This window comes from Peromyscus eremicus, chromosome 1 (genome assembly GCF_949786415.1).
Source record: "Peromyscus eremicus chromosome 1, PerEre_H2_v1, whole genome shotgun sequence".
Lineage (NCBI taxonomy): Eukaryota > Metazoa > Chordata > Mammalia > Rodentia > Cricetidae > Peromyscus > Peromyscus eremicus.
Genome location: NC_081416.1, coordinates 25,494,159 through 25,522,060, shown reverse-complemented (window position 1 = coordinate 25,522,060; position 27,902 = coordinate 25,494,159). Strand labels below are relative to the sequence as shown.

General features: G+C 38.3%; 3 protein-coding genes across 3 annotated transcripts in view; 2 read left to right on the top strand and 1 right to left on the bottom strand.

Moving 5' to 3' along the window:
* The window catches only part of Btaf1 (B-TFIID TATA-box binding protein associated factor 1), a 94,826-nt gene that overhangs the window by 59,333 nt on the left and 7,591 nt on the right, over positions 1-27,902 (top strand). Inside the window, exons 19-35 of the mRNA XM_059258779.1 lie at positions 364-567; positions 5,417-5,843; positions 6,986-7,176; positions 9,857-10,010; positions 10,344-10,453; positions 11,495-11,696; positions 13,232-13,380; positions 15,239-15,391; positions 15,588-15,709; positions 15,795-15,962; positions 17,424-17,501; positions 18,143-18,272; positions 21,997-22,138; positions 22,218-22,348; positions 23,649-23,774; positions 24,313-24,465; positions 25,448-25,659. Coding sequence (XP_059114762.1) covers positions 364-567; positions 5,417-5,843; positions 6,986-7,176; positions 9,857-10,010; positions 10,344-10,453; positions 11,495-11,696; positions 13,232-13,380; positions 15,239-15,391; positions 15,588-15,709; positions 15,795-15,962; positions 17,424-17,501; positions 18,143-18,272; positions 21,997-22,138; positions 22,218-22,348; positions 23,649-23,774; positions 24,313-24,465; positions 25,448-25,659 — 2,852 coding nt within the window. The remainder of the gene's footprint in view (positions 1-363; positions 568-5,416; positions 5,844-6,985; positions 7,177-9,856; positions 10,011-10,343; positions 10,454-11,494; positions 11,697-13,231; positions 13,381-15,238; positions 15,392-15,587; positions 15,710-15,794; positions 15,963-17,423; positions 17,502-18,142; positions 18,273-21,996; positions 22,139-22,217; positions 22,349-23,648; positions 23,775-24,312; positions 24,466-25,447; positions 25,660-27,902) is intronic.
* LOC131907546 (large ribosomal subunit protein uL23-like) lies at positions 20,189-20,729 on the bottom strand. The gene has a single exon (XM_059258780.1). It carries the CDS (start codon positions 20,710-20,712, stop codon positions 20,242-20,244), a length of 471 nt encoding a protein of 156 aa, XP_059114763.1. The 5' UTR covers positions 20,713-20,729; the 3' UTR covers positions 20,189-20,241.
* Positions 20,826-21,472, top strand: LOC131907578 (uncharacterized). The gene has a single exon (XM_059258781.1). The coding sequence runs from the start codon at positions 21,118-21,120 to the stop codon at positions 21,262-21,264; it is 147 nt and encodes a 48-aa protein (XP_059114764.1). The 5' UTR covers positions 20,826-21,117; the 3' UTR covers positions 21,265-21,472.

Here is a 27,902-nt window from a genome sequence, read left to right as displayed (position 1 = left end):
TTTAGTGCATGCCAGATTGTTTTCTGACTGGTTTTTATAGTAATATACTTCTAAATGTCTGCTCTTTTTATTTGTTTATATATACATATTTTGAGTAAATTCAGAGTACACTCAGAATAATTAGGCTGAAAATTAAGTGCAATTATAGTAGTTACATGTGCATGTTCTGTAGTCATATTAAAATCTCAGAGTAGTTTTGATGTAATACTTTTTCTTTGTGTAACTAACTATTCTGGAAGATAACAGACTGTAGATTCAAAATCAATGACAATGTAGCATTTGGTTGTCTGAAGTCAAGATTTAAACATCTCTACCATTATGTTTCTATATTTTCCCTGAATCTTGTTATCTATTGTATTTTAGGAGTGTAAAGCTGTTACCCTAGCTGTGCAGCCACGTTTGCTTGATATCCTTTCAGAACATTTGTATTATGATGAAATTGCTGTTCCATTCACACGAATGCAGAATGAATGTAAACAGTTTATATCATCATTAGCTGATGCACATATTGAAGTTGGTAATAGAATAAACAGCAATGTTTTAACAATAGATCAAGCTAATGACCTGGTGAGTAAAGGAGTAACTTTCTTAATTTTACAACATGAAATAAAGATTAGAAATTTGCAATGATATGTCACCACAGAAGCATACAAATATGTTGAATCTGTTGGTGGTGTGGTAGCCTATTATCCTGTTCTTTAGAAAGGTTATTTCATTGTACTGAATTTCTTGAAATTAGAGGACAGAGAACTTGTAAATTTTTGTCGCTTATCAGTGTATCATAAGATTTTGGTAGATGAAAAAACCTGCTTCTACAGTTTCTTGAGTATTTCTCTTCTTGGTTTAAGATGAAACTATTTAAACATATAGAAGCAAAAGTGTTACACAAACTGCTCATGTAGTCAGCATTTAGAATACCCAGTGGTTAGATTTTGCAGTTAATATTTTACTAAGTTCGTTAGATCATCTATGTACTTAAAAATATCTCCCATCTTTCCAGCCATCATTCATCTGATGTTTTCATAACATTTCTAAGTAAATTCAGATATCTGTACATGTTAGATGAAGGCACAGATCTAAAGTGGACCAATTTATGGATTTTTCACAGATACATAAACCAGGGAGAAACAAATGCAATCAAGATAGAGAATACAGCACTGTTAAAGTTTCCAGGCCTATCCTTTCTTCTTGCTCCCAAATAACCATTGTTCTGACCCTTCTGTGACTGATTTATCTGCACATTCTATAATACTGTATAAATGATACAATAGACCATACTGTTTGGCATAAGGATTTTGGGGCATGAAATTTTTTAATTCATTATGTTATGCATATTAATTATTTTGCGTTGCTGAGTTGGATTGCAGAGTTTACCACAGTTAGTGCCAGCCATTTGCTTCTTAATAAACACATGTCCTATTCCTAGCTTTTGGCTATTGTGAATAGAGATGCTATAAATATTTTAAAGAAATTATTACTGTATAAATATTTGGACATATAGTTATATTTTCCTTAGATAAATGTAGTAGAATTGCTGAGCTGATTTTATATATTATATATATATATATTTTTTTAATTATTTTCATTTTATATGCATTGTTTTTGCCTTCATGTATACCTGTGTGAGAGTGTCAGATTCCCCTGGAACTGGAGTCACAAATCTATAAACTGACATGTGGGTGCTGGGAATTGAACCTGGGTCCTCTGAAAGAGAAGTTAATGATCTTAACTGTTAAGTTGTCTTTCTGGCCCCTCGTTGAGTTTATTTAAATGAACAAAAGCCATGCAGTGATGTGGCTTAATGATAAAGTGCCTTTCCAGCTTATGTTGGGCTCTGAGTTTAGTTCTTAGCACTTGAGTAAGCAGAGATAACATTTTTTAAAATTTTTATTTCATGTGCATTGGTGTTTTGCCTGCATGTGTGTCTATGTGAGGGTATCAGATCCCCTGGAATTGGAGTTACAGACATTGTGAGCCATCATGTGGGTGCTGGAAATTGAACCCGGATCCTCTGGAAGAGCAGCAAGTGTTCTTAACCACTGAGCCATCTCTCCAGCCCACGAGATAACATTTTTAAGATGAGACTTTTCCCAAACTGGTCATACCATTTTACTCAACTGCTCCACAGCTGTGTTTGTCCTGTATCACCGCCAGTGCTGGATGTGCTCAGCCTGTTACTGAGCACTTGAGTGGCTTGTGTGATTGTGTCACTAAGGCTCTACTTTACACAGTTCCTTTATGAAGCACAGAGTGAACACTTAACACTTTGTTGGCCATTTCACACCTCTATTTCTGAAAGTTCTTTGAGTCTTTTATTACTCACTTTTTTTTAAAGATTTATTTATTTATTTATTTATTTATTTATTTATGTATACAGTGTTCTGTCTGCACATATCCCTGCAGGCCAGAAGAGGGCACCAGATCTCATTACAGATGGTTGTGAGCCACCATGTGGTTGCTGGGAATTGAACTCAGGACCTTCGCAAGAGCAAGCAGTGCTCTTAAGCACTGAACCATCTCTCCAGCCCTTATTACTCACTTTTAATTAAGTTGTCAGTTTGCTGTGAGGTTGTAAGAATACTTTATGTATCCTGGATAGCCTGTGCTGGGTGTGTGCATTCTGAGTATTCTCTTTTAATTTTATTACTTCTGTCTTTGAATTTTTTAAAATCATTTTGTGCATGTGTGCAAGCATGTTCATAAACACACACACATATGCTGTAGCATGCCATAGTATGCATGTGGAAGTCAGAAGAAAACTTTTGGTAGTTGTTTCTCTCTTTCCACTGTTACGGGGGTTTCAGGGCTCAAACTCAGACCATCAGGCTTGTGTGGAAAGTGCTCTTTCCTGGTGAGCCATCTCTCTGGCCCTTGGAATGATCGGATAGATTACATTTTGGAAAATGTTACTAACTAGTTAATGCTTTTATGGTTCTTTTGTTCTTGCAATCTAACAAACATTTGCATGTTTTGTTTAAGTTTTCTACTCATTTATGTTTAGATTTATTACCTATCTTCTTTTTCTCCCCTCAGTGCTGGATTTAAATCCAGGATACCTTATGTCCCAGTGAAGTCTCTATTCTATTCTCTGTTTTACTTATTGGCCTGATGGAAGGGTAATTTGAAAAAGAGCCTTGGGTTGGAGCCCTACCCTGTGTGCTTTATTCCAGAGAGGACACTTTTGTCCTTGTCTCTTCTCCAGTCGCAGAATTCTTCCCTTATCCTTGCACAGTAGTGTCTGCTCTGAACCTTCCTTTTTGTTTTTCCCCCTTAAAGATTTGCTTATTTTAAGCCGGGCGGTGGTGGCACACGCCTTTAATCCCAGCACTCGGGAGGCAGAGCCAGGCGGATCTCTGTGAGTTCGAGGCCAGCCTGGGCTACCAAGTGAGTTCCAGGAAAAGGCGCAAAGCTACACAGAGAAACCCTGTCTCGAAAAACAAAAACAAAAAACAAAAAACAAAAAAAAAAAAAGATTTCCTTATTTTAGTATTTTATGTGTATGGTGTTTCTGTTCTTTTATGATGAGCAAATTGGCATGGTCATGTGACTATAATTTAAAATCTCTTTTTTAACCTTTTATATTTTATATTGATGAAAAATGAGATCTCGTGTAACTGTTTTGTTTTTCATAATAAATATAGAATTGTCCACTTTGTCTATTATGGAATCAGTTATTTCTAGGTCTTAAAAGATAGGTTCTGGGCTGGAGAGATGGCTCAGATGTTAAGAGCACTGGCTGTTCTTCCAGAGGTCCTGAGTTCAATTCCCAGTGCCCACATGGTGGCTCACAACCATCTGTAATGAGATCTGGCGCCCTCTTCCTGCAGGCATACATGCAGACAGAACACTGTATACATAATAAATAAATAAATCTTTAAAAAAAAAAAAAAAGGGGCTGGAGAGATGGCTCAGAGGTTAAGAGAGCTGGCTGCTCTTCCGGAGGTCCTGAGTTCAATTCCCAGCAACCACGTGGTGGCTCACAGCCATTTGTAATGAGATCTGGTGCCCTCTTCTGGCTTGCAGACATATATGCAGGCAGAACATTGTATAAATAATAAATAAAAATTTAAAAAAAAAAAAAAAAAGATAGGTTCTTAGTAGGATGTGGTGGCAAATACGTACAGTCCCAGCATTCAGGAGGCTGAAGCAGGAGGATGATGTTGAGGACAGCCTGTGCTTGTTGGTGAAACTGTTTCTCTAAACAAAACAGCAACAAAAACTAAACACCCATGAAAAGTTTACCTTTCCAGTGTTTATTTGTTTTGTGATCAATAATTATCAAACCACACCTGTTTATAAAAGCTCTCAATACTTTATTTACTTACGTTTTTTGTTGTTCTGTTTTTTTTTTTTTTGGTGTTTTTTTTTTTTGGTGTGTGTGTGTGTGTGTGTGTGTGTCAGATTTTTCTCTGTAGCCTTGGCTGTCCTAGAATTTGTGCTGTAGACCAGGCTGGCCTTGAACTCACAGAGATCCACCTGCTTCTGCCTCCTCGGTGCTGGGATTAAAGGAGTGAGCCACACTGCCAGGCCTATTTTTGTTATATATATAAGCCAATCTTAATGTGCGTAAAATTTCAGGGCAACATTATTTATATATTCAAAAGATAGAAAGAACCCAAATATTAATCAACTGATGAATGGATAAATATAGGATAGAAAGATTATATACGAAAGTTAAATATTGTTTGACAGAAAATACCATTACATGCTACAACATAGATGGACCTGAAGAACGTTACTTATATTGATATTTCATTCATATGAAATGGCCAAAATAAACCTGTTTGTGTAAGAGGGAAATAGGGTTCCGTAACAGTGGGAAAATGAGAAGTGATTGCTAATGGATATGAGTTTTCTTTAGGGGTTGATGAAAATGTTCTCATTGTGGTGAGCCATGGTTCTTAATAAAATCACTGAATTATTTACTTCAAATGAGTTAATTTATGGTACAGGAATTATCTTTTAATAAAATTAAAATTGAAGATCAGTCTCTTAATGAAATGTATACAGTACTGTGTCACACTAGTATTGGGCCTTCTACAGTGGCTACTGCGTCTGTTTTCTTTTGTTTCTGGAGTAGAGAAGTAGTTTGTGAATTTTGATATTCCTCACATTAACAGTTTATATTGGTGTGTAGCTTTCACATTTTACCAGTTAGGTGAAATTTTGTATATTTAATGGTAATTTTATTTCTCTCAAGAGAATGTCTCTTTTCTTAAAGAATACAATGCTACTGTTAAGACAAATTAAGCTATACTTTTGGGGCTGTTTTAGACATTATTTAGCTTATTAAATATTAAAACAATTCTTGATACTATGAGACTTTTGCAAGTGAATGAGAAAACTGCCATTTAGGAGTTTAGAGTCTATTTGGGGTTGTTGTAATTAAATACTTTTGCTTTTTGTTTTTTATTAGGTAACTACTGTTTTTAATGAAGTCACATCAACTTTTGATTTAAATCCTCAAGTGTTACAGCAGTTAGAGAGTAAACGACATCAGGTCCAAATGACAGTTGCAGAGACGAACCAAGAGTGGCAAGTGTTGCAGTTGAGAGTGCATACTTTTGCTGCATGTGCAGTTGTGAGCTTGCAGCAGCTTCCGGAGAAATTAAATCCTATCATAAAACCACTGATGGAAACAATTAAAAAAGAAGAGAATACGCTAGTCCAGAACTATGCTGCTCAGTGCATAGCTAAGCTTCTTCAGCAGTGTACAACAAGATCACCATGTCCTAATTCAAAAGTTATTAAAAACCTCTGTAGCTCTCTGTGTGTGGACCCATACCTCACTCCCTGTGTAACATGTCCAGTACCAACACAAAGTGGCCAGGAAAATTCTAAAGGTATATATCTAAACCTTTATTTGCTCAGAGAAGGAATTGATCATTAAGTTTGTCTTACCATTAGATTATAGGTATAATTTAAGCATAAATACAGTTCCTTTTAGAGCCGCTCCCCCTATTTCCTATTCTCCGTGAACAAAGATTGATTTGTTAACAAAATGGTTGTATCAGTTTGTGTATTTGCCCATCAGTCAGCCCTCTTACATGTAAATTAGCCATCCATATATGAAGTGATGTAAGTCACCTAAAGTCTGTGTTCACCCTTCCTTAACCTTGAAAGTCATTGCACAGCTTATTAGAACTAGACTAGAAAACTAGTTGTATCAAATGTTAATAATTTGGTTCCTTAATTTAGTGCCATGTTATGATGTGAGTGAAGTCTTATTTGATAAATACCAAATGAACAAGTTTTCTATTTTTATGTGGAAGATTTATATGGAAAACAAATCTTTCATTAAGATGATCTCAGAGATAAGACTAATGCTGGTGTAGTCACATGACTAAGTCCTATGTGTTTTATTTATTTATTTATTTATTTTTTTGTTTTTTGAGACAGGGTTTCTCTGTGTAGTTTTGGTGGCTGTCCTGGATCTCGATCTGGCCTCGAACTCACAGAGATCCACCTGCCTCTGCCTCCCAAGTACTGGGATTAAAGGCATGAGCCACCACTGCCCAGCTTTATGATTTTTTTAAATCATTAAAATTTTAGAAAACCTAAATTATTCAAAATGTACTAGACTTTTAAAAAAAATGAGAAAGAAGAAAGTTGCATGTTTAACATTAACTTAAATATAGTAGGATCATCATCCCTTGTTGAGAGGCAATACTTTGCAGTGTCAGTGTTTTTCTGAATTTATAGTGATTATGAACATAGAGAAAACATGAAACATTTTTTAATGTTTCTTATGCATAAGCACTATTGTTGCATGTGGTATTTTTCATTGTTTTTGATTCTACAACTTTTATTATATTCAATATAAATCTTAATTCAAGTAGACAATTTTGTTACCATTTTATTAACAAAAACAACATCCTTTATAAAAATTGAGGTCTTGCTCAGTTTAAAATGATGTTATGTCTCTTTAGGAGCGGGAAACATTTGCTCACCTATATTTTGATTAAGTGGCTTTTTTTCTTATTAGGATCCAACTCAGAAAAAGATGGAATGCACCATACTGTCACCAAGCACAGAGGTATCATTACACTCTATAGGCATCAGAAAGCAGCTTTTGCTATTACAAGCAGGCGAGGTCCTATCCCCAAAGCAATCAAAGCTCAGATAGCAGATCTGCCTGCAGGAAGTGGTGGGAATGTCCTGGTTGAACTTGATGAGGTAAGTAGTTTTTTTTCTTCCCCCTCTCTGAATGCTTTTACTCTTTAAATATTTAGTTTCTAGATTAGAACAAAGTTATCTTATTAGCTTTCAGAATTGTATTTTTTTTTTAACTTACAAGTGAATTAATAGCTTTTTAAATTTCTCAGTTCTCATGTAATTTATACTAACTTAACTTGCTTGGTAGCTACCGATTTGGTTGTAGGTACATAAGTAAATGTAAATCAACTCACTCTCAAAGCATTGACTACAAAAATCATATTAAATGGCAGTGATGACCATCTTATTCTGTTCCTTATCCTACCAATGCCAAAATTTCCTAGGATATTCTGAGGAAAATTTTACAAGTGTTCAAATAGTAACACCTACCTTTTAGTCAACCAGGTGTTATATTAAATGTGTTTTGCCAGGGTAAGGATCTAAATCTAGTTTTCCATATGAACAGCCAGTCACTTTACTGTTAAATCCCTTTATCTCTGATTATAACAACGTATTAGTATAATGACATCTGCTATAAAGATGCTTCCTATTTGTGATGATTTATATAAATTTTCCATCTTGCTCTGTTATAAACTACTAAAAAATGTCCTCTGTGTGTGTATGTTTGTGCCAGAGTCTCATGTACCTCAGGCTGGATTAAAACATATTGATGTAGCCAGGGATGACCTTGAACTTCTGATCCTCCTGTACCTACCTCCCAAGTGCCACCACACCTGGTCTTTTGGTCTATTTAGTACTGGGGGTGAAATTCAGGGCCTTGTACATGCTGGGCAAACGGTGTGTTAATTGCATCCCTGGCCCATAACCAGAAAGTGCTTTAGGGTGGCTATGGTGGTAAACACCTGTAATCGTACTACTTGTGGGGCTGAGATAGGAGGATTACAAGTTTGAAGCAAGACTGAGAAGAGGGGAGGGAAGGAAGAAGGGGTGGGAGGGAATGAATGAATGAATGAATGAATGAACAAGAGTGCAGATAATATGCAGGACAGGGAATGCAGGCAAATGCTTTGCACTAAGTCATAGCCATAGCCCTTACAGTAGCATATTAACAATGGAATGACTATTCTGCTCTTTTGATTGTAAGACATGGGCACTTACCTGGGCTCCACAGTAAACTGTTGGTGCTAAAAAGATTTGTTTTTGTAAATAGGGGCCATGGGTAAATTTCTTATTAAAATCAGTGTCCTACGCTGTGTTTCTTTTGAAACATCTTATAAATCTGTTTCAGTGATTATCTCTCTCCATAATTTTCATGAAAGTTTTACCATGATTTGATATTTACAGTTCTTTTTCCTTTCCTTTCCTTTCTTTTTTTTTTTTACCCCCTTGGCTTTTCTGAGACAGGGTTTCTCTGTATAATAGCTCTAGCTCCCTTCATAAACCAGGCTGGCCTAGAACTCACAGAGTTCTGCCTTCTGAATGCTAGGGTTAAAGGTGTGCACCACCACTGCCCAGCTTTTCTTTTTTGGTGTGGTTGAGGCCAGCCTCAAGCTCTTTGTGATAGGCTTTCCTCAGCCTCCTAAGTACACCATCATGCCTTGTAGAGAGCTTTGCCACTTTTGTTTAAAACTCTTGTCTGTTCTTGAGAGAAGCTAGTTTTGACTCTAGTTACTGATAAATACAAAAGTGTAACCCTTGGGGTTAGCAAAAACAGGTTCTGTTTCCCTGAGTGATTTTAAATAAGAATAGATTGTAGCACAAATCTTAAAAGGTCTTATTAATAAAACAAACCCGGAGCCAGGTATTGAGGTGAATGCTGAAAGATGAGAGAAACAGAACAAGCCACAGCCAACCTCGCCTTGCCAATTTCTCAGCTGATCCTGTTTCCTCAGACTGTAAGCCTCTGAATCCTCATCCGAATGGATCTCAGCTGAACTGCTGCTAAAAGCCAAAAACTTAACAAGGCTCTAGTTCCTGGTCCTCACACCTTAAATACCTTTCTGCTTTCTGCCGTCACTTCCTGGGATTAAAGGCGTGTGTCACCATGCCTGGCCGTTTCCAGTGTGGCTTTGAACTCACAGAGATCCAGATGGATCTCTGCCTCCTGAATGCTAGGATTAAAGGCGTGTGCTACCACTGCCTAAACCTATGTTTAATGTAGTGGCTGTTCTGTTTTCTGACCCCAGATAAGTTTATTGGGGTACACAATATATCAACCACAATAGATGGCTTCAGCCAGGGTGGGCAGTGGTGGCATGCACGCCTTTAATCCCAACACTCAGGAAGCAGAGGTAGGTGGATCTCTTGAGTTCGAGGCCATCCTGGTCTACAGAGTAAGTTCCAGGACAGCCAGGGCTACACAGAGAAACCCTGTGGGGAACAGGGGAGGAGCAGAATAAGTGGTTTCATCTCTGGGACTGCTGTTTCTTTGGGGCAGGGAACACTAAAAAAATGCCACTGGTGACTGTCTCTAGAAGTCATATATCCTTTTATTTCTTATTTTATTCCTATTAGACTAAAAAAAAAAAAAAAAAATCAGTTACCAGTTGTGAGTGTTAGGCCTGTGTGGAGTTGATTATTGGAAAATGTTGCAGTGGTCATAAACACATCTAGTAATGTTTCATTGACTGACAAAAGTACTGTCAATTTTTAGAGGGTGACTTGAAAATCCTCTGGATTAAAATTTGAATGCATAATGCTTTTTTCTAAAATTCTTCTTTCAACTAACATTGGATTTTAGGGTCAGAAGCCTTACCTGGTACAGCGGAGAGGAGCTGAATTTGCCCTAACAACTATAGTAAAGCATTTTGGTGCTGAAATGGCGGTGAAGTTGCCACATCTTTGGGATGCTATGGTTGGCCCATTGAAGACTATGATTGACCTAAATAATTTTGGTATGCATTCATTTTAATCAGTTCAGCTTTTTCAGTGCGTATCAGATATCTTTTTAAAAGAAAACTGCTTATCTCTATTTACTGATAAGTTTTCAAATGGAAGACTGGTAATTTTCATGTTATTCTGACTGCTTTACCCCTTTTTTCTTATTTATTTTAAAAGAGATTTGAAAGTGGATTCTTTTAAATCTATTCAGTTTTAATTTCCATTTTCAATTTCCAATACAAAAAGTTTTGTTGACATTGTATACTAGCTGAGGGGGTACTAATATTTTTTGTGGTCTCTAAATTTTGAAAATTACTTAAAAAGTGATACAACTTTTATTTTAATAGATGGAAAGTCCCTCCTGGAAAGAGGTGATGGTCCTGCTCAAGAATTGGTGAATTCCCTGCAAGTTTTTGAAATAGCAGCAGCTTCGATGGATTCTGCACTTCACCCCTTGGTAATTAATATGTCTAGTGCTTCTTCAGATAAAATAAGTGGTCTTGTTAAATAATCTTACTACTGAAAAATACAATTCCATCCTTATTAATGGCACTTTTAAAATGAGTATAACTAGATTCTTCCTTATGGGACTCATGAATTGAATACAGGAATGATAGAAAACCCAACTTGGAAACCTGGGTGCATTATGGAAAGGGTTCTGAAGGAAAGGAGGAGTAAAGAGAAAGGAAATTGTAGGCTCTTTAGACCAAAATAGGTAGAGCTCCGAGCAAGAAAGAGCTCAGGCAGAAGGATACTTTTCAGGATAAGCAGGAGATGATGTGCTAAGGTGGAGCTGGTCAGTGGCCAGGGGACACTAGTATGTATGTGGCTTTGCCTTTGGTTTGGTTTTTACTATTATACTGCTAACAGAAGAGTTTGCAGAGGATAGAGGAAAGTAGAAAATTACTTGGTTTTAATAAAAAAAAAATTCTTTCCATATATCTGTACTATGGGAGCTCTGTGCAATTTATTGTATTGTAAACAGTTTTAGCTTTATTTCTCTATAACTATGTAATATTAAAATAAGATTCATAAACGTGAATCTGGGCAATAATAGTTAGAAATAAAAAGTGTGTTATGAGTTTCTGATAAGCCCTAGTGGCCTATGTCTGTTTCCCAGTTTCTTGGGAGGTTAGGTAGAAGGATTGCTTGTGTACAGAAGTTTGAGGCCAGCCTGGACAACAACAAGTCCCCATCTGAAAGAAAGCTCTCCCCATCTTCTTGTATTAGTAAAGAAAGAACTCCGTCTTTATCCACCCTGCACTCAACTGAAATATGAGGCTGGCCTCACTGTTGAACAAGTAGTTGGCTATCATTGGTAGACTCAATGTTCTATGTGATGGACATGTAACAGTGAGATGCTGTTGTGATCATAATGCTGTGGTAAGCATTATGGAAACACCTACCTGAATGTGGTACCTGGAACAAAACCAGGAACACTGAACTCTTTAAGTATTCCCTAAGAAGTATTGTAATTGCTCTTGTTGTTTGTTTTCAGCTGGTGCAGCATTTGCCTCATCTGTACATGTGCCTTCAGTATCCCAGCACCGCAGTGAGGCACATGGCAGCTCGCTGCATAGGTGTCATGAGCAAAATAGCTACCATGGAAACAATGAACATTTGTTTAGAGAAGGTGCTTCCGTGGCTGGGGGCCATTGATGACAATGTCAAACAAGAAGGCGCAATTGAAGCACTTGCCTGTATCCTTTATTTTGCCAAATGTGAGAAATTTTACTCATTCTATTGAAGATTAACTCAAACTTCACTCATTTTAAAATGCACATAAACCTGATTTATTCCAAAATGACTTTTTACATTTTATTTATATTTTATTATTAAAATTTCACATAAAAAGCTTAAAAGAATTGCTGTGACACTGAGTTGTACTCCTTTACTGTTAGTGTGATTCTTTTATTCTGAAATTGATATCCCAGAAACACATTTAGTAAGTTCTTACTAAAATTTTCTCTATTCACCTTCAGACAAAACCATAATTTTATATATACATACATGCTGGAGAGATTGTTCACTGGTTAAGAGCACCTGTTCTTAAGAGGACCTGGGCTTGATTCTGAGTACCCACATGATAGCTCAGAGCTGTCCATGACCCCAGTCCCAGGGAATCTTGACTCCCTCTTCTGACCTCCTCGGGAACCAGGTAGGCAAATGGTGCATAGACAGATATGTGAACAAAACACCTAGACACATAAAAGTTTTAAAAATTAAAAAACATACATACACCCAGATAGATAGGTAAGTAGGTAGGTGGATGGATGGATGGATTGATTTTATGTGTATGGATGTTTTGCCTGCAGGGATGTCTGTGCACCATGTGCATGCCTAGTACCCATGAAGACTAGAAGAGGATATCAGATCCCCTGGGACTGGAGTTATAGATGGTTGTGAGCTACTACACGGGTTCTGAATATCAAACCCAGGTCCTTTGAAAGAGCATCCAGTGTTCATAACCACTGAACCATCTTTTTCTCAATGTTTGTTTACTTATTTTTGAGGTAGGATTTCTCTGCATAGTCCTGGAACTTGCTCTGTATCCCAGACTGGCCTTGAACACAGATATACCTGCCTCTGCTGCCTGAGTACTGGGATTAAAGGCAAGTGCCACTATTGCTGAACTTGCAATTTTATATTTTTAATTGTGGTAGTTAAATAATATTTATGAAGAGCACCAGCCTGTAAATATAGTTATAATTGATAACAGAAGTCATAATCTTGAGCCTGGCAGGAGGTATACATCTGTAATCCAGCACTCAAGAGGTAGAAGCAGGCTGGAGAGATAGCTCAGAGGTTAAGAGCACTGGCTGTTCTTCCAGAGGTCTTGAGTTCAATTTCCAGCAACCACATGGCGGCTCACAACCATCTATAATGAGATCTGGTGCCATCTTCTGGCCTCCAGGCAACATGCAGACAGAACACTGTATACATAATAAATAAATAAATCTCACTAACTCTTATTTTATTTTTTTTTTTTTTAAAAAAAAAAAAAAAGGAGGTAGAAGCAAGAGGATCAAGAGTTCAAGGCCATTCTAGGCTTATAGGATGCCCTGTCTCAGAAAAAAATAAGCAAAATGGTCAGGATAGATTATGTACATGTGTGAAAATGTCATATCTATCTATTTATTTATTTTTTTGATGCTGAAGTTGCAATCTTGGTATACTAGTATGTGAAGACATCTACCTGGGAACTACTTTGAAATTTCCTTGATGGCTTACTCAGGTGTTATGGAACAGTTGGATGTTGGTATTGTTCCATATATTGTCCTTCTAGTTGTTCCTGTATTGGGAAGAATGAGTGATCAGACAGACAGTGTGAGATTCATGGCTACTCAGTGCTTCGCAACACTAATTAGACTGATGCCACTTGAGGTAAGCTGAAGAGATTTTTTTAATGTTTTGTATAACTTAACGATAACTGTTTTTAAACATTTATTTTGTCTGTGTGTCAGGGAGTGCATGTTCCTGTAAAAGTCCGAGGATTGAATTTAGGGCCATTCCTATGGTAATACCTCAGTCAGGTGAAGTACTATCATGTATCCCTCCCCCCAAACAAACGTGTAAACACAAAACAACCCTGCTATGTTGATGTATAATTTATATCTCCACGAGTACAGTTTGTTTTAAAAGAATAACAATTACACAATCCAGAGTTGTTAATTATAAATATTTTGTATTTAAAATTTTTTATGGTACTAGGAATTGAACATAGAGCCTTGTACATGATAGGCAAGTGCTCTACCAGTTAGCTATACCCCCAGCTCATAAATACTTCTCTCAAGAGTGTGATGAGCTGAGGAGATTACTCAGGGGTAAAAGTGCATACTACACAAGCATCAGGACCTGAAGGGATGTGGCCACACATGCCTGTCACTCTTGACACTAAGTGTCAGGACAGGAGCTTCACTTGGCCTGTGGGCTCCCAGCCTGGCTCTGAGTTCAGTGAGAGAGAGAGACAGAGACATAGAGAGACAGAGACAGACTGACTGAAGGGATGATGGGATGATGCTGGAGAGTGATAGAGCAGGACACCTGACATCTTCCTTTGGCCTTTATGCATGCATGAGTGTATACACACACACAAACACACTCTCACTCACTCACTCACTGTCAAATTGATAGTGAAACATAAGTTTGAATACAGTCAGGGTGTGTCTGTGAACATCACAGTATGTCAAGGAATACTGATGTGTTTAAATTATCTAGGAGAAAAGTAAGGCTAGTTTAGCACAGTTAACTAACAGTCTCTAAGTGCCCCACCCCCACCCCCATACATTGTGGCTTGACAAGGAGCAGAAGTGCTTTGTACACAGTCACATTTGTCTCATGCTCAAGGGTGAGATTTAATAGTTCTTCCCGTTCTCACCAGCCCAGCAAGGGCCTTCCCAGCTGCAGCTGGCTGGTGAGTTACAAATGACACTAGTACATTTGGTGCTCTTGCTTAAACTCTTTCCAAGTCTCGAGCAGTTTTGCAGCTAAACTGTTCAGATGTTAACAAAAAAAGAGCACAATTCCTTCTTTGTTATAAAATGGTAGAAAGGTTTTAGGTATTCGTTGGGACTTTTACATACCATCTTTTGAGATTTAATACCTGAGGGCATCAGTACACTATGAAACTAATAGTTTTCAATAACATGGAATGTAAATTAGATTACATATCTTTATTTGTTTCCTTATTAACACTTGTTGAAAAATAAAGTCCTAATTGTGTTCTTTAAAATACCCAAGTATATTTTCTTTGTTTAATTCAAGCACTTTTAACATCTTTCAAAATCTTCAGATTTATTTACCCTCAAATCTTTATACTAATTTTTAATTAATTTTTTTCCGTGTGTGTTTGTCTTGGTAAAACTGAAATTTTTTTGATAATATTTTAGGATGAAAAATTAAACAGCATGGACTATCTAGTGAGATCAAGGCCTTTGGACAACACAGTGAGACTGTCCAACTGTGTGTGTGTCCCCTACCCCCCACGCATGGAACAAGTGTTAGTTAATACTTGTTTTTGAGACAGGATCTCATGAAGCTCAGGCTGACCCCAAACTTTGTGTGTAGCTGAGCATGAACTTGATTACTGCCTCCAGCCCTTGAGTGATATGATTATACAGGCAGAGTTTCATACAGTGCCGTGGTCGAACCCGGGGCTTTTTCGTGTTAGGACAGCACTGGAGGAATGAGCTACTTACCACATTTCCAGCCTAATTTTAATACATTTTAAAAATCATTTCAGGCAGGCATTCCAGACCCTCCAAACATGTCAGAAGAATTAATCCAGATGAAAGCAAAAGAGCGACACTTTTTAGAGCAATTATTAGATGGGAAGAAGTTAGAAAATTACAAAATCCCAGTACCAATCAATGCTGAACTAAGAAAGTATCAACAGGTAAGTTTATCCTTCATCTTGTAAATGTGAAGTCATTTTTTACTATTTGATTTAGTAAAGTCTTAGGTTTAATGTCCTATATTGATTTCTCTTTTGCTCATATAAAGATTTAGGTCCATGCAAGTATGTTGTACAAGAAAAAAGTCATGATATTTTTTTACATTTATAGTTATCCTTTCTCTACCTAACCTTCTAGGATGGTGTCAACTGGTTAGCGTTTCTTAATAAATATAAGCTTCATGGAATTCTGTGTGATGACATGGGCTTAGGAAAAACATTACAGTCCATCTGCATTCTAGCAGGAGATCATTGTCAGAGGTAATTTAAAATATTATTTCAAAATAAAGGTTCTAAATTCTGATGAATGTGAATGAATTGCCTAATTATTTTTTCTTTCGTAAAGGGCCCAGGAATATGCAAGATCGAAATTGGCAGAATGCATGCCCCTTCCTTCCTTGGTGGTTTGTCCACCAACGTTAACAGGCCATTGGGTAGATGAAGTAGGTAAATTTTGCTCCAAAGAGTATCTCAATCCACTGCATTACACTGGCCCTCCCACTGAAAGGATAAGGTAAGAGCTGTACAACAAAAAGTTTCATGTATTATCTAGAAGTGAACTGCAGTTAGTTCTGATTATAACCATAGAGACCCAGCTTACTGAAGGCGGCACTTTAGGAAGGTATCAGTGAAGCTCACCAGAACAAAGGACTTGAGCCACTGTCTCCCCTACTGTGGTTCAAGTGTTCCGGATGAGAAATGAATAGCAACCGTGTCCACTCTGTGCTCTTTTGAGGACCTTGTGGCCACAGCACCTCTTGCTCTTTTTTCCATTTTATATATTTCTCTGTTTCCTTTTCTCCTACTTGGTTTTCTTTTATTTTTGGTCCACAGTGGCTATTCTAGATACATTACCGTTGTGTCAACAATTGTGTAGTCCCAATCCCCCTCTAAGGCAGTGGCTCTCAACCTGTGGGCTGCAGTTCTTTAGGGAGTTGCATTTCTGACATTTACATTGTGATTCGGAACAATGTAGCAACAAAATAATTTTCTGGTTGGGAGTCACCACAACATGAGGAACTGTAGTGAAGGGTCGCAGCATTAGGAAGGTTGAGAACCACTGCTCTAAGATGTGCTGTGTGGAGATAATGGTCCAAGATCACTTAGGTTTGTTAAGTGGACAGAGTGAGGATTTGGACATAAGCAGTTCAAATGTTTGTACATGAGCAGTCCCTATAGTGTCTTCTAGGATTCATGAATTTATAGTGATAGGAATTTAACTCAAGCTAGCTTTAGTAAAACAGTTCACTCCCTCAAATTTCAAGCCTGGATTATTGCTTTAGAAACAACTAGAGTACTCTTACTTGTCCTTCCTTTTCAAACATAGTGTGTTGACTTAATATTTTCCTGACTTCATTCTACAGTTGGTGGGTAATGACCCTGGGCAGCCCCAGGCCTCACTCCTCTAGCTCCACTACAGTACTAAGTTGGTCTCTCCTCTTCCATCAGAGAGTTCTCAGAACTACTGACCATGATAAACTGACTGGGAATTATGTTCAAAGGGTAAAAGCTTGTCAACAGCTCAGCCTGCTTCTGATACTTCATCTCTTTTTTAATTATGGGGACATATGATTGATAAGCTCCACTTAGCCTGAGTGGTAAAGGAATGTGTCCCAAAAGAAGAGATAGTGACAGAGTGCTTGTATTTTGAGTTAGGTGCTTTTCTGAGCCAGAGAGCAGGTCTGCATCATAAAGAATGTGTGTGGTCTATTAGGTAGATTGAAGCACTTTGCATTAATAATAGTAGCTGTAGTTACACTATTAAAATTGTATTAAGATATCAGTGGTGGCACATTCCTTTAGCCTTTGCAGAGGCAGTAGATCTGTGAGTTTGAGGACAGCCAGGGCTACACAGAGAGACCCTGTCTCAAGAAACAACAACAAACAAGCAAACAAACAAACAAACAAAAATAAATAATAAAAATTTAAAAATTATATTACATTAATAATTCCTGTTTCCTAATTTTTCTTAAAGGTTACAGCATCAAGTAAAAAGGCATAATCTGATAGTAGCTTCATATGATGTTGTGAGGAATGACATAGACTTTTTTAGGTAAGAATTCAAATATTCTTTTTTTTTTTTTTTTTTTTTTTTTTTTTTTTTTTTCTCCTCAAAGACAGGGTTTCTCTGTGTAGCTTTGCGCCTTTCCTGGAACTCACTTGGTAGCCCAGGCTGGCCTCGAACTCACAGAGATCCGCCTGGCTCTGCCTCCCGAGTGCTGGGATTAAAGGCGTGCGCCACCACCGCCCGGCAAGAATTCAAATATTCTTTAGAAAAATTTAGTATTGATAGGTGAGAGGGAGGATAAGATAGGGTCTTGTGGGTGCTATGAACCAAGAACATACTTGGTATACATATGAAAATGTCAGCCAGACCATCACTTTGTACAGTGAATGCATGGTAAATTAAATTTAAAAACTTAGATGTGAGAAAGCACAAAAGAGACTCCCAGTTTGCTGAACATACTGTTTGGCTCTGGATTGTGGCTCTGTATATAAGTATATCTTATAAAGTCCATTCACATCAGAATTGTAGATTTTTCTATATGTTTCCTCTAGTTCTGTAGAATATTTCTAGCAAAAATAAGAAAAATTTGATATTGAAATTGCGAACACAACTTTCTGCTTCTAAGATTGTTCCTATAATGTCTAATATACAGGAAAAGATAACAGTTTTTATTTATTTTTCCTTAGAAATATTAAATTTAACTACTGTATTCTTGATGAAGGCCATGTCATAAAAAATGGAAAAACCAAATTGTCCAAAGCAGTAAAACAACTGACTGCTAACTATAGGATCATTCTTTCCGGAACACCAATCCAGGTAATTATTTACAACAAAAACAGCAAATTTGCTAGGTGCCATGGCATTTAGCAGTAAATTAAGGAGTCTTTTAGTTTATAAAGATCACAAAACATTTCCAGTGGTTAAATTGTGTTTATAAAGGTTCCTTTGGGGGGCTGGAGAGATGGCTCAGTGGTTAAGAGCACTGGCTGCTCTTCCAAAGGTCCTGAGTTCAATTCGCAGCACCCACATGGCGGCTCACAACCGTCTGTAATGAGATCTGGTGCCCTCTTCTGGCCTGCAGGCGTACATGCAGGCAGAACACTGTATACATAATAAATCTTGAAGAAAAAAAGGTTTCTTGGGTATATGGCAATAGCTAAAGTGGGCAAGTATGGTTTGGTTTTGGTTTTGGTTTTTGGCTTGTTTTTAAGACCGGATCTCACAGTTGTAGCCCTTGGCTGGTCTGAAACCCACTAGATAGTTCAAGCTGGTCTCAAATTCATTGTAATCCCCCTGCCTCTGCTTTCTAAATGCTGGGATTACAAGTGTGCATGACCACACCTGGCCTTTCATAATGAATCTTTTAAAAGTATTTTACATTTATATTTTTTAAATTTTATGTGTATGAGCATTTTTGCCTGTGTACTCCATGTATCAGGAGCCCACAGAGACCAAAAGAGGGTGCACATTCCGTGAGATTGTTGTAAGCCAACATGTAAGTATTGGGAACTGAGTCTGGGTCCTCTTTAAGAGTAGCAAGCGTTCTTTACCACTGTGTGTCATCTCCCCTGCCATTATACAGCTGTGGCTAGCCCAGAACTCACTGTATGTAGATCAAGCTGGCCTTGAATTCAAAGATCTACTTACCTCTTAAATTGGTCAAGTTTTATTAAAGATCATGCTTAAAACCTAATTTTAGGCTATGTAAATAACACTTGTTTGGTGTATGAAACAGATTTGATTCTAATTCTAATTCTAAATCAGCAATCTGATTTAGCACTGAAAATCTAGAACCAACGTAGATATGAATCACCCCACAGTAGAGGTGTAAAGAAGTCAGCAGATGTTCTTATCTAGCCTGGATAGCCATCTGTGGTAGGAAGGGCACCTTGCACCTTATCATTCTCCAGTTGGTGGAAGGATGGATATGCTCTAGCTCTAAAAATTGATGGTGTGGTTTTTGGTTTGTTGTTATTGTTTTTAAGACAGGGTCTTCACTCTGTCGTTTAGCTGGCCTCAAATTTATTTCACCTGCCTCAGCTTCCCAAGTGCTGGGATATAGATGTGTGCCACTACACACAGCAATTTTCTTTATAATTTTTTTTTTTTCCCTTTTGCATCAGGGTTTCTCTGTGTAGCCCTGGCTATCCTGGAACTCACTATGTAGACCAGGCTGGTTTTAAACTTAGAGATCTCTCGGCTTCTGCCTCAGGAGTGCTGGTATCAAAGGGTTGTGCCACGTTGCATGGCTTATAATTCTTATTTTGAGTTTATTTTTAGTGGTGACTGCTTATTCTAAGGTAGTGGTCCTCGACCTGTAGAGCTAGGTCTCAAACCCATGGGATTGTATGTCAGATGTCCAGCATATCGGATACTTAAGATTTATAACAGTAGCAGAATTACAGTTAAAAGTAGCATTGAAATAGTTTTATGGTTGGGGTCACCACAACATAAGGAACTGTATTAAAGGGTTGCAATATTAGGAAGGTTGAGAAGCAATGTTCTAAGGGTTAAAATATGACTAGTTAAGTAAACACTGATATTTTAGTAATCATCAGAGACAAGCTTTTTATTTACAATTGTTTCTAAACTTACTAGGAGTTTTTTGTTTTTTGGGTTACATTATTTTGTTGTGTTGAGGATCAAACTCAGGGCCTCAAAGATTTCAGGCAATTGCAACTCTGCATTAAACCCCTAGCCCAAAGTTGGTTTTGTATGTGTGTGGTTTTTTTTTTTTTTTTTTATGGTGAAAAAGTATATTTAGAATTAGCCAGCTGGACTCAGTTTAGATGATCCTAATTTTGTTGGCAACATCCAGAGCATCATAGTCAGGAGCCAACCGAACATACGCCTTCTTCTCTCCATCAGGCCTTATGAGGGTGTTGACTTTGGCCACATCAATGTCATAGAGTTTCTTCACAGCCTGTTTGATCTGGTGCTTGTTGGCCTTGACATCCACAATGAACACAAGTGTGTTGTTGTCTTCTATCTTCTTCATGGCTGACTCAGTGGTTAGGGGGAATTTGATGATGGCATAGTGGTCAAGCTTGTTTCTCCTGGGCGCGCTCTTTCGAGGATATTTAGGCAGCCTCCTGAGCTGCAGGGTCTTGGGCCGCCGGAACGTGGGTGACGTGCGGATCTTCTTCTTTTCGTGGCTGTGGACGCCTTTCAGCACTGCCTTCTTGGCTTTCAAGGCCTTCGCTTTGGCTTCGGCTTCGGGAGGGGCAGGAGCTCCCTTCTTCGCTTTCGGCGCCATCTTGGCGAAAAGGATTGCTTATTTGTATGTGTGTGTTTTAAAGTACTTTAAAAGGGAGGAGGGGACACAGTGTCTGGGTCCTGGGGGGTAGCGGGGGGCAGGGGAGGCCTGACCACGAGGTTCAGCTAATGGTGGGCAGGTGTACTGATGTCGGTGGACTGTGAGCTTTCCGAACCTCGAGAGAGAATACGAAGTTCTGATTGTAATGGCTCTGTAAATTGGGTTCATACAGTGGGGGTGACACAGAGTCAAAACCAGCTGTCTTCCAGTTCTAAGGATGACACCACTGAGCCAGATGGTCTGGCCCTTGCAAGTCAACCAAAGAGCCAAACCTAGGAGAAGTAGCAGGCCTGCAGTCGACAGAAAGAAGCAACTCTGAACCTGAACTTGACAATAGAAGAAGAAATGAAAAACCCCGGTTGGATTAGAAAGAACTGGCTTCTTATGGCTGGGGTGACTTTCATAGGTGTCCCTCTTGGGACATACTTTATACAGAGAGCTGCAAGAGTCTGTGAGGTCTCAGTTCAGAGACAAAAGAAAATTGAAGAGTGAAGCAAAATAAATACTTGGAATTATTAATGTCACTAAATTAATATATGCTGGTTATTGTCTGAAACCAATTGACTTTGTAGCTGATAGTGCTGAATGTGCAGATTTTCATTCCTGAAAAATAGTTTTTAATGTTATAACACATGACAGTGCAATAAATGAAAACGTGAACAAAATAAAGCTACCTTCACAAGTTAGAAATAAAAGGGAGGAGGGGATATTTTTTATTATTATAATTATTATTTTTTTTTCTTTTTTCTTTTTTCTTTTTTGGTTTTCAAGACAGGGTTTCTCTGTGTAGCCTGCTTTGTAGACCAGGCTGACCTTGATCTCACAGAGATTCGCCTGTGCCTGCTTCCTGAGTGCTAGAATTAAAGGTGTGTGCCACCACATCCAGTGACTTTTAGGTTTTTTTTTAGATTACTACTTGTACTTGATGGAAACATCAGAAGGTTTGGTGTTTTGTCTAGTTAAGACCATCTCTCTTTCCTTTTCCCTCCTTTAATAGTTTAGCTTTGAAGCTGTCAGATAGGTTTCTGCTCTTCAGAGCTTTAGCAAGATTAGAAGGTTGCCCATATTAGAGAGCAGCTGTACATGCTGAGCCAGAGCCTGGGCTGGATGAGGAGGCTTCTGAAGAAGAACAAAGTGGGGAGGCACATTGGGGTCCAGATCTAATGGGAAATGTTATTTTCAAAACTGAAGAAAAGATAATTGGTATTTCTTTTTTATGTTCAGAACAACGTTTTGGAGTTGTGGTCATTATTTGATTTCCTTATGCCTGGATTTTTGGGTACTGAACGCCAGTTTGCTGCTCGATACGGTAAACCTATACTAGCAAGTAGGGATGCACGGAGCTCCAGTCGAGAACAAGAAGCCGGTAAGAAAGAGTTACAAGAAGTCCCTGTGGTTGTGTGATTTACTCCAGACATTTAAAGCTATGTTCTCACTGTTGACAGGTGTTCTCGCAATGGATGCACTGCACCGCCAAGTCCTGCCATTCCTCTTGAGAAGAATGAAAGAAGATGTCTTGCAGGATCTTCCACCTAAAATTATTCAAGACTATTACTGTACTCTTAGCCCTCTCCAGGTTAGGAATATGCTCATTGTCATGGTTGAGAGGATGGCATTAGTAGAACAGCCTTTAGTGTTATCAGATGCCTATAGAAAATTAAACTCTTCCAGATTTATTAAGTGACTTTAGCCAGATTCCTTAAATCTTGATGTTAATAGTAGAGTGTAAACATGAACTGCATCTTGCTCTGGTGGAAGAGACTAGAGGGTTTCATTCCAAAGGAATACCTTATTTTCTCTAAGGATAGTAATCTGAATTCTGTAGATTAAAATAGAGACCAATACTCTTCTCCCAAATATAAGGAAATAATCCTCTGGCATCCGGCCCCAAATCACCCTGTAAACCCACCACCACTTTCTCATGAAGGTATTTCACTTAAAGCGTTTATGACTTCTCTTTGGCATAGCCAGACTTGTACCCTCGCTGCTCTTGTACTTTGGTGCTGCTGTTAAGTGAGTAAGGCTCACTTGAGCACAGGTAGTCTAGAAAATTGTGACAGTTGATCTGTATTGGAATTGGGACTACATGACTGATGGGCAGGTGCCATATGTAACATGGATGTGCTTACAAAAGGGTGATTTACATCCCTGACAGAAGAGAATGGGATGGCATAGGATTTTACCACAGAGTGGCACATGATTTCATGATAGAAATTGTTGGTGGTACACTCCTTTAGTTCTAGCATTGGGAGGCAGAGGCAGGTGGAGCTCTCTGAGTTCCAGGACAGCCTGGACTACACAGTGAAACCCTGTCTCAAAAAGCAAAAACAAAATCTGGAAGAAGAGAGTTCTGAGTGACATTTATTTGGCTTTGTTTAGCATTTATGGGTTTGTTTTCTGTGAGTTTTGCTCTTTCACTCTTTGATAGATTTGATTTTCTTTTGCATGATGTTAGCTAATACACATTAATGCTTTGAACTAGCGGTGACAATCTTCTCAAATCTGCTCTTACAGTGGACTTACAGCCTCATGTTTAAAAAGAGACTTCTCGTTTACTTGTAAAGAATCTGATTCCCTTTTATTGGTAATATATTTTCCTAAATGGTGAAAAAGTTTAGTGTGTGTGTGTGTGTGTGTGTGTGTGTGTGTGTGTGTGTGTGTATGTGTGTGTGTGTAATACTTTGAAGCTAATTTAATTTTAAAGGAACTTAAACACAGATGGAAGTAGATGATCTCTAATACTAATAATGAGGTATAGGTGTCATAATTTGCTTTCATTTATGAAGGCTGGTTTGATTTACTAATCTTGGCTTTAATAGATATATATCTGAATACATTTTTAAAATGTATACTGTTTCTCTGGGGTAATGTCACAGGTTCAGCTTTATGAAGATTTTGCAAAGTCTCGTGCCAAGTGTGATGTTGATGAGACCGTGTCTTCAGCTGCCCTTTCAGAAGAAACTGAAAAACCAAAGCTTAAAGCTACAGGTCATGTATTCCAGGTAGAGGTTATAAACTACTTTTAAAAATTAAAGAATGCTGGGTGGTGGTGGCACTCTGTAGCCCAGGCTAGCCTCAAACTCAAGAGATCCACCTGCCTCTGCCTCCTGAATGTTGGGATTATAGGCATGCGCCACCACCCTGCTAGGTATCTTCATAAATTGTTCCCAGCTTTCTGAGCCTTAAAGCTTGCTGTTCACTTAGGTTTATCGGGCAAGAGGATTTACTGTATCTTTCTTCTGTGCACTGAATTACAGACAGTTCACCATCCCCACTGGTCTTATTTATTCATTCATTCATTCATTCATTCATTCATTCATTTAAAATGTAGGTTCTGGGGATCTGAAATGTGGTCCTCATGCTTGTGGTGTGGCAAATGGTTTGTGGGTTAAACCATCTTGCCCAGCTCTAAACTGGTTCTTGAACACTTGAGTAGGCATTTTCTAGACAAATGGAATAGTGAAGAAAGGATACAAAAATGCAAACACTTGTGGTATGAAAAAATGGAGTTACATAAGTTGTTTTTCTACTCTTTTAAAGGCATTACAATATTTACGTAAACTGTGCAACCATCCAGCATTGGTCTTAACCCCTCAGCATCCAGAATTCCAGAGTACTACTGAAAAACTGGCAGTTCAGAATTCTTCCCTTCGTGATATTCAACATGCCCCTAAACTCTCAGCTTTGAAACAGGTATGTCTTATAATGATAAATAATGTATTAGAAAAAATTTCTGTTCCTAAAGATTATTGATATATTTACTATATTTTTAAATTTGGTTTACTAAATTTTGTGTGGGGGGAGGTAGTGGTGTTTGAGACAAGGTTTCTCTGTATAGCCCTGGCTGTCCTGGAACTCACTCTGTAGATCAGACTGGCCTCAAACTCCCACAGAAATTTGCCTGTCTCTGCCTCGAGTGTTGGAATTAAAGGCATGTGCCACCATCAATTGGCCTTTTTTTTTTTTTTTCCCCTTCTCATGTAGTTAAATAAAGTATGGTAAAATTCAAACAGCTAATTTTTCTATACAGCTTTAAAAAAACAATCACATGCCATTTTAACTGCAATTCTGACATTATATTCACAGTGTTGTACAGCAGTCACTACCATCTAGTCCCCAAGTACTCTGTAACCCAGAACCACTGCCTCCCAAGCAGCCGCTCACCACCTTTCCTGTGCAATCCTGAACCTGGTTTCCATGATTTATCTCTTTAACTGTTTCCCAGAAATGGAATCATACAATATGTGTTTTGACTGGCTTTTTTAAAAAAAAAAATAAATAAAAAAAATAAAATAAAAAATAAATAAACAGGGTTTCATTATGTAGTCCTGGTTGGCCTGGAATTTACTATGTACCAGGCTAGCCTCAAAATCACAGATCTATCAGCCTGCTGCCTCTCGGAGTACTGAGATTAAAGTCACCACATGTCACTTGAAGTTGCTTTATAGCTTTTGTTTGGGACATCTTTGTCACTGCCTTGAATAACATTTACTAAAGGTCTAATGAATATCAGAGACTAAGGGAGGGGAAACAGGTGGTTAGTTTCAGCCCCAACTACTAATAGGCAAATAGGTTACAGATAAATTTAACCTTTTTATTTCCATAGAAATACTTACAGTAGCAAGTATTTGTTGTCTCCTTCCATTGAATAGCTGTGTAATATTGTCTTCCCCAGTTGCTGTTGGACTGTGGTTTGGGAAATGGCAGCACTTCGGACAGTGGCACAGAGTCTGTGGTGGCCCAGCACAGAATACTGATCTTCTGTCAGCTTAAAAGCATGCTCGATATAGTAGAACATGACCTGCTAAAGCCTCACCTGCCTTCTGTCACTTACCTGAGGCTAGATGGCAGCATACCTCCTGGACAGAGGCATTCCATCGTTTCCAGGTAAGTAGCTCCCCAGATGTCAGTAGGAGTCAAGATTAGTATATTTGTTATTACTTATGTAGGCCTTTGCTTCAAGAAATGTTTTCATTGGGTAGATAGATACCTGCAGGTGTGTTACTGGGTAATCCAGTCCAAATAAATCTCCTTTTGATACAGAACTGCAGAAATTAACTACTTTTTTCCTCACTGTTTCTAGGGTTTAAGGTGGAAGCAAGTAAATAGATAGCTTAGCTGAGATCCTGTCCTAGCTACTGCTTCTCTGCTAAAACAAGTAATGTGTGTTCTGTAAACTGCCAGAAATAACATTGTTGGAGTCAGCATTCTGACAAAGCACATTCCCAGGTTCAGTCCCAGACCTCAAGTGCTCTCTGTCGTATTCTTTCAGGCAGGGTCTCCTCAAACCCAGAGCTCATCGGTAAGGCTAATCTTGATAGCTCAGTCACTCCAGGATTCCCATCTCCACCTTCCCAGGCTGGCGTAAAAGGCAGGCTGCAGGTCCATGTGGCATTTATGTATGTTCTCGGGCCTGAGCTCCTGTGGGCGTGCCTCACCCACTGAGCTGGTGCCCCAGCCTCCTGACTTTGTTGATTTCACGACAGCTCGTGATGTTAAGTGTCTGTCTGTGTTTTGTTCTATTCCATATAACCCATTCTATTACATCTTTAAGAATTGTCTGGCCGGGCGGTGGTGGTGCACACCTTTAATCCCAGCACTCAGGAGGCAGAGGCAGGCAGATCCCTGTGAGTTCGAGGCCAGCCTGGGCTACAGAGAGAGTTCCAGGAAAGGCTCCAAAGCTACACAGAGAAACCCTGTCTTTGAGGAAAAAAAAAAAAAAAAGAGAGAGAGAGACAGAGAATTGTCTGTTCATTTCATTAGCCCATTTATTGGTCGAGTGGTTTGATATCTTGGTATTTAGTTTGTGTTCATTGTACATTGTGCATATTAATCCTCTGTAAAGTTAGCGAAGACTTTCCCCCATTCTGTAAGCTGTCTCTTCATTGGTTGTTTTCCTTTGATGTACAGATTTTTAATTACATGTGATCCTGTTTGTCAGTTCTTGGCTTTATTTCCTGAGTGATTGGAATCCTTTTTAGGAAATGCCCAACTGTGACTATATCCTAAGTAGTTTCCCTATTTTTGCTTCTTACGGTTGGAAATTTTCAGTTCTTATGTTATAGTCTCTGGTCACTTAGAATTGATTTTTGTGCAGGGTGACAGGGATCTAGATGTGGAGGTCCAGTTTTCACAGCTCCGTCAGTTGAAAAAGGGCTGTCTTTACTCCAGTGTGTGTTTTTGGCATTTTGTTGACATTCAGGTTGCTGTAACTACATGAATTTATATCTGGATCCTTTGTTTTATTGTGTTAATTTTTGGTGTCTGTGCCCTTCAGTTATGCTATTCCTGTGGAGATGTAATTGAAATCAGCTATGATGAGACCTCTAATTGTTCTTTTTTTGGCTCAAGATGGTATTGGTTTATTGAAGGTCTTCTGTACTTAATATGAATAGGATTTTCTTTTTTCTATTTTTTGTGAAGAGTTGTTGAAATCATTTTATTTTGTTGGTTGAGGCAGGGTTCACTATGTAGCTCTGGCTGTCCTGGAACCCTCTCTGTAGACGATAAATGCCACCATGCCTAGCTTGTTGAAATATTTCATAAATTCTTTGAGAATGTCATATATTGTATTTTTAATCTTATTCACCACTTCTTCCCAGATCTACTCTCCCATTCCATTCTCGCCCCATTTCGTTTCCTTCTCTATTCATTTTTAACCCACTGAGTCCTAGTACTGCCTCCTGTGTACTCTTCAGTGGAGTTGTTGAAGGTTAGATTTGGTTTTCCTTGAATCTGTAGATTGCTTTTGGTAGTACAGTCTTTTTCACAATATTCTAAACTGGGCATTGAGGTTCTTTTGTCTTCAAGTGTCCTTTTCAATTTCTTTTTTTCAGTTTTTAAAATTTTTCATTGTTAGCTGGCCATGGTGGCACAAATCTTTAATCTCAGTAACTGGGAAGAAGAAGCAAATACAGGCCAGCCTGGTCTACATATCAAGTTCTAGGACAGCCAGAGCTATACAGAGAGGTACTGTCTCAATAAACAAACAGATACCTCTTTTTCTTTGTAGAGATCTTTCATTTCCTAGGTTAGATTTCTTCCAAAACTTTTTCTATTTATTTCTCAGCCTGTTTGTTACTGGTGTGTAGGAAAACTACTTGCTAAAAGTTTGATTGATTTTTCTGATG